Source organism: Octopus bimaculoides, chromosome Z (assembly GCF_046866305.1).
Source record: "Octopus bimaculoides isolate indiv1 chromosome Z, ASM4686630v1, whole genome shotgun sequence".
NCBI classification, from domain to species: domain Eukaryota; kingdom Metazoa; phylum Mollusca; class Cephalopoda; order Octopoda; family Octopodidae; genus Octopus; species Octopus bimaculoides.
The window spans coordinates 6,684,583-6,694,582 of NC_142944.1; the positions used below are offsets into that span (position 1 = coordinate 6,684,583).

The following is a 10,000-nucleotide window of genomic DNA, read 5'->3' on the forward strand; positions in this document are numbered from 1 at the left end:
AAAGACGGTGCTCCAGCAAGGCCACAGTCAAATGACTGAAACAAATAAAAGAATAAATACGTACTTGTTTTTAAAGTAATCCCTTCCACTGTACAGTCATTATGTGCGAGATAGTTAAGGGTGTGAGTTGAACACTTTTCTATATTCTTAGTTATTTAGTTTGAAACTAGTACTTCAGCATATTTCAAGAAAATTGCTTCCATTTTCTTTGATGCTGTTTCTATTTATTTTTAAGGGTGGGGGATAAAGAGGGAGGGACTACATACTAAGAATAATTTACTCATAAAAATGAATAAGAAGAAGAAAAGGCAATAAGTGTTTACCAAGTTATATTTTTTTATATATATATAACTTGGTGATATTTGAAGCTAACTACAATGAAGTTTACATGCATGATGCAAGAATTTGGAATAATTACATTTTCTCCTTTTAGGTCAAATTCCAATTGAAAATGAAAATGGTTGGTTAACCCTACAATGCAGCAGCACTAGTGTTCCACAAATTCTTCTCAAGATGACAATTTTTCATAAGACAACTAGCTTTATTCATTTCTTTATAATCCACTGAATTATATTTCTTATAATCCCTTGTAACAACCCTTATGCAGCCAAGTGCAGTTGAATTCATCACCAGTTAACACTGCTTGCTGGACCAATATGATAGCAGTATTTCTCTGCTAGTTACAGCCTACAACAGAACTGAAAGCTACTCTACATCACCTTTTGTTGTTGAACTAATCTTAACTCTTCAGTGTTCACATTACTCAGTCAGCCGTTAGGTGTATTTCTTCACATCGTTTTGAATTTATCCTGCATTATTTGTAGCCTCAAGATTTCAATGATGTGATTGTTTATGTTCAAACTGATATTCTAGGTGTGAGAGGTCAGATCTGGCCAGTTTGAATATTAAACTCGTAGGATATTTTGGCTGGATATGGCCAGTTTAAATGCTAAAGGGTTAATACAATACATGCTTTAGTTAAATGGGGCATCAATATGCTATGTCTCAATTCCTCCAGCTTACAGACCGTGTCATATTGATTTCCTTTTATCGCAACAACCTTTCTGTTCACATTATATAAGTTGGTCCATATGAATGTTATTCCATGGACTTACACATAGGCACAAGTATGGCTGTGTAATTAAGAAGTTCGCTTTACAACCACATGGTTTCGGGTTCAACTTCATTGCACAGCAGCTTGGACAAGAGTCTTCAACTGTAGCCTCAGGCTGAGCAATGCCTTGTGAGCGAATTTGATTAACTGAAACTGGGTGAAAGCCCATCATATATATATATATATATATATATATATGTGTACATGTCTTGCATCACTTGACAGCCAATGTTAGTTTGTTTATATTCTCATTACTTAGCAGCTCAGCAAAAGAGAATGACAGACTAAATAACAAGCTTTAATAAAATATTGGGGAGGTGAGGGGTGTCATCATTTTAACTAAAATACCTTCAAGGTAAGTGTCCCAGTATGGCTGCAGTCAAATGACTGATACAAGCAAAGAAAAAAGAAAAAAGAAAAAATAGCAATACATCTACAATATATTTCATTTTCACAAGTGTTGTAATTGACAATTATTACTTTTTACCTGTAAAAATTACAATCTGATTCAAACTTGTACACTACAAACTTTTGGGAGTACTCACATGCTGTTTAACCACATGGTATTATGATACCTTGTCCTGAATATGACCTTAATCTGCATCTAGTGTTGGGACCCTGTTTCTAGTTTTCCAGCATTTTGAGGAATGTGGAACCATCGCTTAGTCACTACTCTGACCCAGGGTAGTAGCACCCATCAGGATCCTGGCTGAGTTAATTATCATGTTATGGGATAAACTCCCAAAACAAAGCCTTCTGAGTACCTTGAGAAAGGAAAAGGCCTGGGGAGTCAAATCAACAGCAAATCAAGGAATGGAATTCCTCAGTTTGGTGTCCTCTTTGATTCCCTTCTGGCAACTCCAGGGTAGGGAGAGGTCTCCAAGCCCTGTAAGGTAATTCATCTAAAAGACCACGTCAATATAAAAACCTACAGCTTGCTTGTCACAGCAGTTGTCTGAGCCTGCTGATCCATTATGATCAGATCTCCAAGTCTGATGAATTGGGGTCAGAGAACACAGACTGGTTCTCACGACGACATGTAAGCTGGAAATAAAAACCCTGCAGCAATAAAGATTTGGTTACACAGTCACTCGAGGGCACACTGCTCTTCTTCATGTTCTTCAAACAGGAATAAATTACCATCATTATAATACTATTTAGCCTTGCAGAGATCTATATTTCTGATAGTACATAGAAAATAAGAGAATTATGCATGAATATTTCCTACACTTATGTAACATACTAAAAATCATTAGATTCTAATCCAAATCATGATTGTATGGTCAATGGATGTGTCTTTGTCTAAAATATTGATATTTTCAGAAAGTGCTTATGCTTATTCACCAAAATTTATATGATCAATGTTTCACACACATAGCTTCTATATGGACTTTTTTATGTTGAAGTTTCCAATTTGTCTACATTAAACATACAAAAATTAAAAATGAAGACTTTTCCAGAAACATACACGTAATGTTTTTGTTTTTTTTTTTTGCAAAATCAAATAGTAAGTTTCTGAAACTAAAGGGCCATCTCTTAGAGTGAGTAGAGAGATCTCGTCAATCTTAGAAAGTTTTGACAATAAAGCAAACAGTAATCCTTTCCTAGCCACAGTCTACATTGAAGGTGCATTCCATTCTGGAACCTCATCACCAATCTCCAGCTCCACACATGCCACTTTTCTCTTCTAAAATGTGAACAGTCATGTGGCTCTTCTATAACAAGAAACCCTTTCTGCTCTGGCCCTTTTCTCTCATATTTTACTCCTCTCTACCCTTTATTCTCCTAATATAAGGTACCCCCACTTCCCATCTAATGTCCACAGTCTTGCAAGCTGCCTAACAACTTCACTTGTACTGGATGCAAGAAAAAAAGCACCCAGTCACATGCTGTAAAGTAGGTGGCATTAGGAGGGGCATCCAGCCATAGAAATCAAGCCAAAGCTGACATAGAGCCAGATCTGGTCCTTGGACACTTTGGATCCTGTGCAACCCATGTCAGTGGAACACAGTCATTAAATGATAATCATGATGATGAAATGTAGCCCAATATTAATTTGCTTTACATAAGACAGTCTAATATCAAATGTATTTAATGCTTTACATATCTAAATATCCCCATCTAAATATTCCTGGGTTATGTAAAGTATTCTGCCTTTTATATGTAATGTTTATTTTCATCTTGCTCATCATCTACGATCACTCACAAACTGCTTAATGTTTCTTAGAGAGACGTTTGCACTGGTATGGTCATGTACTACGGATGGATGAGGAGAGCTGTGTGAAGAAGTGCCACTCCCAAACAGTGGAAGGAATCCGGGATAGAGGTGGTAAAGCATGACTTTCAAACATTGGGCCTCAGAGAGGCAATGATAAAAGACCGAGACCTCCGGAGATATGCTGTGACTGAGAAGACCCGGCAAATAAAGTGAGTTCACAGCAGTAGCCTACGCCAGTGTCGCGTAAATAGCCAACTCAAAAAGTACCTTGGATTGTAGGGTGACATGCTGTGCTTGAGGAGACCTATTGAGTCAAGTATACAAACATCAAAATCAAATGGAAATTGTAGTTGTGATACCCATGCCGGTGGCACGTAAGAAGCACCATCCAAACGTGGCTGATGCCAGTGCCGTCTTGACTGGCTTCTGTGCCAGTGGCACATAAAAAGGACCAACTGATTGTGGCCGTTGCGAGCCTCCTCTGGCCCCTGTGCCAGTGGCACGTAAAAAGCACCCACTACACTCACGGAGTGGTTGGTGTTAGGAAGGGCATCCAGGTGTAGAAACACTGCCAGATCAGACTGGAGCCTGGTGCAGCCTCCTGGCTTCTCAAACCCCGGTCAAACCGTCCAACCCATGCTAGCATGGAAAGCGGACGTTAAACAATGATGATGATCAAAATAGGAGTTTCTAATTCCCATAATGTGGATAAAACTATTTCAAGTGATTACCACATGGAGAGTACGAATAAAAAAAGCTACTTCAAAAGGAGTTTTGCATCACCAAATAAGCCTAGTTTTAGAATAAGCTGCAAAAGTGATGGGAGATGACTAAAAGTGCCATCAGTTTTAGGACAAGAGGAAGTAAACACAATCTACAAGGAATTTTAACTAACAATCAGGCTACAACACTGATATGACTAAGTATATTTCTTGTGCCATTGATGTGCATTCTCTTGGAAGCATTGAATTAGTCTTTAGACAAGATATTTTTGTCTATCTTGCTCTACTTAAAAGCAAAATTAACTAACGATTCATTTGGGAAAAATAGAGAAAGCAAATAGTTTGTTTTTCATTTGTCTTGTGTTAAGAATGCCTTAAATACATATAGACCTTATGAGTCAAGTGACCTATGGAAAGAATGTTAACATTTAACGATTCCTACTCTTAAGAAGTCAGCAGTGCCAGAAGTTCCATTCAATAACTGCAGCCCATGCAGAGTATTATTAAAAGAAAGAGAAAGGAAAAAGGGAAGTCAGTTGTTAATTAGGTTGTTTTCTTGAAGATTTTGCCCTTTAGGGGGCTGAAAAACTTGAAACTTCAAAGAAAATTCATGTTTATCATTTCAAATTACCTGCATACTTTAACAAGCATCATCTATTCTAATCATGTTTAGATGTTAATTTTCTTTCCTCCATTGCACATCCTCATAACACAAATGTTGAAGCAACAACATTTGAGAGAACAGGAGTTATAAAACATGATCTTTATTCGAAAAATGAATTATATCAATACCAATATGTCTGTCTCTATTTTTATCCTTTTTTTTTTTTACTGCATTTATCAGTTTCGTGTCATACAATAAACAATATCCTTTTCATGACATTAACAAACAAATGTACTGAAGACTTCTCCTACTTCTGATAGAAATATCTAGATATCTAGATGCAGGAGTGACTGTGTGGTAAGTAGCTTGCTTACCAACCACATGGTTCCGGGTTCAGTCCCACTGCGTGGCACCTTGGGTAAGTGTCTTCTACTATAGCCTCGGGCCGACCAAAGCCTTGTGAGTGGATTTGGTAGACGGAAACTGAAAGAAGCCCGTTGTATATATATATATATATTTTTATTTATATATATATATATATATATATATATATATATATATATATATATATATATATGCATGTGTGTGTATATGTTTGTGTGTCTGTGTTTGTCCCCCCATCACCACTTGACAATCAGTGTTGGTGTGTTTACATCCCTGTAACTTAGCGGTTCGGCAAAAGAGACCAATAGAATAAGTACTAGGCATCCAAAGAATAAGTCCTGGGGTCGATTTGCTCGACTAAAGGCGGTGCTCCAGCATGGCCATAGTCAAATGACTGAAACAAGTAAAAGAGTAAAAGAGAGAGTAAAAAGAGTATATCAGGAGAAAAGATTGTTTCCATTTGTTGCTTATGTGGTTTATTCAGAAATTAGGAAGGATCAACCCCATGAGAGTCTTCTCAAAGCCTGTGAGACTGAAGGCAAGAATTGATTTGTGGGTTGCTGCAGTAAGAAAAGCATTGTAACACTTAGTTATCCTCTGTCTGGGGATTTCAAATGAACACTTGCAGTATATCGGACTCCACTAAAGGCTGGATGGTGATGTTAACTTTTTCCTCTCTTGTACATCCCTTGTGATACACAGAACATATTTCCCCAGCATCCACGTGCATCATATATGATGCACATTCCCAATTTCTTTTTTTCAACCAAAATAACTTGGGACTTTAAAAGAAAAGCTTTAAATTACTCATGAAACAAGAACCAACTAAAAGTCTGAAAACATGTATGAATGTTTAGGACAAACTTATGAAAATACTTTGGACAGGCAAAGGATTAAAGCAGGCACAGATTAAGACTATCATCCACAAAAGATATAGTACATTTAATAGGCTTATACACAGTTTCCATGTACAAAATTCCATTTTTAAGGAGTTGAGGTCCTCAAAATAGAAGACACTTATCCAAGTTTCGTGAAGTGGGATCAAATCCAGAACAATGTGACTATAAAGCAAACACCAGGAACATAAACACTTTATTGAAACAAATCTAATTATCACATAGGAGAAGGACTACAGGAAGAAATCCTTCAGAAATCGTTCTCTCACATTTTTCCCTTTTTTTTTTTTTCAATGCTACCATCAGTTGAATGGATTTCACATTGTCTCATCATATTTCTTTGTCATTTAGCATACTAGAACAATAGAGAAAACCCAACTAACACTGCTGATGTATACATCATGCTTTTTTAATACATATACATATATATCCTATTATAAATTCAAGTGATGTTTCTCTGTCCATTACGTTTTTATGTTTGTTAACTCCTCGTAGACCATTAGCGCAAGGTCAATAAAACTCAAACCAGCAACTTCCCTAATCCCAGGGAACGTCCTAAGGGGATCTGTTTTTTTAATGGCTGCCTAATTGGGGCCCCACTCATGCTCTCCCCCCTTATTTTTACTGCATTTTAAACTAAATGGTGACCAAATCAGAGCAATGATAATGAATTTCATACCATGAACTCCCAGGGAGTATCATAAGGAGGTTTAATTTCTGAAGGGCCACTTAAATGGAGCCCCACTGTTCCCCCTATTTTTACTGTGTTTACCTCATTCCTATGCTTATTGATTAAACTCTGATCAGCATCAGTGCTTAACACATTTGCAGAAATAAGTTTGGGCATTCTAAATACCTTCACATACACTGAGATGAAGAGTTATAACAGGTACGTTTCAGGTGTGGTTGTGTGGATGTTTATATTTTGTAGTTTATGAAACTTAGGTCTAGTATATATAAACTGGTACTCTGTTAGTTACAATGACCAATGAGTGTTCCAGTTGATCCGATCAATGGAACAGCCTGCTCAGGAAATTAATGTACAAGTGGCTGAGTACTCCACAAACACGTGTACCCTTAATGTAGTTCTCAAGGAGATTCACCATGACACAGAATACAAGACAGCTGATCCTTTTGATTACAGACACTACTCATGTTTGCCAGCCAAGTGGACTGGAACAATGCAAGATAAAGTGTCTTGCTCAAGGACACAATGTGCCACCAGGAATCACACATATGACTTTAAAATTGTGAACCAATTACCCTAACCACTAAGCTACACACCCTCTCTCTCTCTCTCTCTCTCTCTCTCTCTCTCTCTCTCTCTCTCTCTCTCTCTCTCTCTCTATATATATATATATATATATATATATATATATATATATATATATATATATATATATATATAACTACACACGTGGTGTTGATGATTTCTATTCCCTTCTTTGGACCTTTCATTTTCTCCTTTCCAATGAAGAGCAATGTTCAAAATATCAAAAGCTCTCTCTTTTCACTGATCATCAAAACTAATACATTCCTTGTGCATGTCCTCTTGTTGTTTTGTTATTTTTAATTTTAATGTTCATTTATTTGAATCGACCATACATTTACATTTATATTTAATTTATTATAGACAGCAGTGTGGAATGTTTTACCAAAAAGGAAAACTATAATTGCTACTAAATATGACTAGGGTGTTAGAACAGCCACATTGTCAGAAATAAGAGCTAAAAAGCTCTAATATTGTAGTCAAGGCACATAATTGTATATATATATATATATATACTGAAAGAGATCATAATCCCCCAAAAGCACCAGTGGAAAATTCACTAGTTTGTAGATAATCCAAGATATATATATATACATATATATATATATATATATATATATATATATATATATATAATGATGATGATAGCTAGATATCCCTCATATCATTAACCAGTTTACAGCATAGGCTGAGCACATTTTGTGCCACCAACTCCCCCCCAAAATGGCCAAAACAGAGTGGAAGAGCCCCCAACCACCACCACCACTTATCAGTTCTTATTCAGAATTAATGCCAGCCAAAGCAAGATGCATGTAATGTGGCTTGTACATTTTGTCTTAAACACACACACACACACACACACACACACACACACACACACACAAAGTGGCAGGCAAAGAGAAGGTTACAGAGTTATGAACATTTGCTATGTGTATGCACATGCACAAAGGTGGTGCAACGATGCCAGTAAATAAATATAATGCACGTGTACAAATATAAACACACAACGTTAGCAGTTTAATCTGAAAACAGAAATATTTTAGTAAGGTCAGCTTGGTCACTCAAAATAATCTGTGCTGAAAATTTTATATTCTTGATGTTTTTTTGTTTTTTTTTTAATATTAATTGAATTGTGGTATTTCACCACACACCTGTAAAGTATCAATGACGCATGAATAAACACTGAAAAAGGAGCAATATCAAATGGAATTAAACAAAACAGCATTTACTGAATTGAAATATGATTCTATGAGACATAATTGCATGTTGTATACTATCCAGATAATTCTAGATAGCAATTATTACCATTAATTGTAGATTGCATATTACACAATTGCAAGCAGTTAGAATAGAGGAAATTTAAAGGTGAGACATTGAAAACTCATCTCCCACCCCTTGCACACACAAAGGACATTGACAATAAAATTTTAATAAAGTAATTTCTACTGGAAATGGAAACGGTTGCAATCAATGGTCAGTCAGTTCACTAAGATTTTAATCATCACCAATCCAGCAAAGCATGCATTTGGCTGTTGTCATTAAACAAATACATTGTACAACACTAAGAATAATTCTAATATGTAAAAGCATTTGACCTTTCAAGAGAATGCTCTAATCTTGATTGACATAAACCATTTGTTTATTCTTAGTGTTATGCAGTTGTACAGAACACTTCAAGATGGTTACAACTGTTACATAAATGAAACATCGAGATTGTACTAACTCCTTTTTCCAAAGTCAATATTTGTTATTTGTCTGTTGCAAAGTTAATGACTGGCTTAAAAGGTGACACATTTGTTTTTTGTTCCCTGTTGAGAGAAAATAAATCCACTCGAGGTTTTCCTTGGAGCACAATTAATGTACAATGAAAACAAAGTAGTTATACATATGAGATTAAATCCTGAGAGAGAAAACAGAGTAAAATATAAATCAAATCAAATCACTGAAAATGTGTTTTAAACCTCAGTTAATACAGAATCTTTCATAATGTATCGATCATTATAGTGTCTTATTCTTCTTCAAGTGGCCACAACCAGATTTAGACAAATCCAGTAACTGGCTACAGTCAAATAATAGTTGCTACTTTACAAGAGGAATCTGGGAAGTCCAAAGGCTACAGGACAGCCCATAAAATGAAAGGAAGCTGCTGCCTAACAGATTAATATATGGACATCAAAGGTGGAAGGACCATTTCCAAAGAGTTGCATCTTCAGGACACCAGCAGCAAATTGATAAGATGAATTTATAATCATTACATAATATGTGACTATCTTCAAAATCGGTACATTAAACATTAATAATCATTCCACAGTAACTAATAAATACTCACTAAATCACTAACATTGAATTGGGTACACACACATTTTACTAAGTAACTAGATGGGTAAGATTTATACTTAAAATAGGAAAATACTGCAAACCAGATCCAGAAAGTCGTTCTGGTTAAGAAAAAAAGGAAGGAAAGGAAGGAAGGAAGGATTTGGGATGTGCCATATGGTAGGTGCAACAATGAGACTTGATATATAATCAAAACACAAGTGCAAACATGAATGAAATGAGATACATACCAGATTATAACTATATGGATTAAATGACATTCCATAATAGGCAAGCTAGTATGAAAGAAATAAACAAAATAATTGACTTCTACTTGTAAATTATTTGCGAGGGAGAACTTAAATTCATAACTTTTTTGTCACACATTAGTGAAACGAAGTCCATTTGATATCAAGGTTATGCTTTATCTTTTTTTCTCTTGTTTTAACTAATCAATTGTGAAATTTTGTTTTATG

At 35.7% G+C, this 10,000-nt stretch overlaps 1 protein-coding gene across 14 annotated transcripts in view; it reads right to left on the reverse strand.

Moving 5' to 3' along the window:
• LOC106869485 (uncharacterized) overlaps positions 1–10,000 on the reverse strand; it is a 398,751-nt gene that overhangs the window by 204,177 nt on the left and 184,574 nt on the right. For 7 of the 14 annotated variants that reach the window (XM_089365455.1, XM_089365450.1, XM_089365448.1 and 4 more), the window contains one exon: positions 9,776–9,820. The exons of the other annotated variants lie outside the window; for them this stretch is intronic. In XM_089365455.1, the coding sequence (XP_089221581.1) occupies positions 9,776–9,820 (45 nt within the window). The remainder of the gene's footprint in view (positions 1–9,775; positions 9,821–10,000) is intronic. 14 annotated transcript variants of the gene reach the window in all.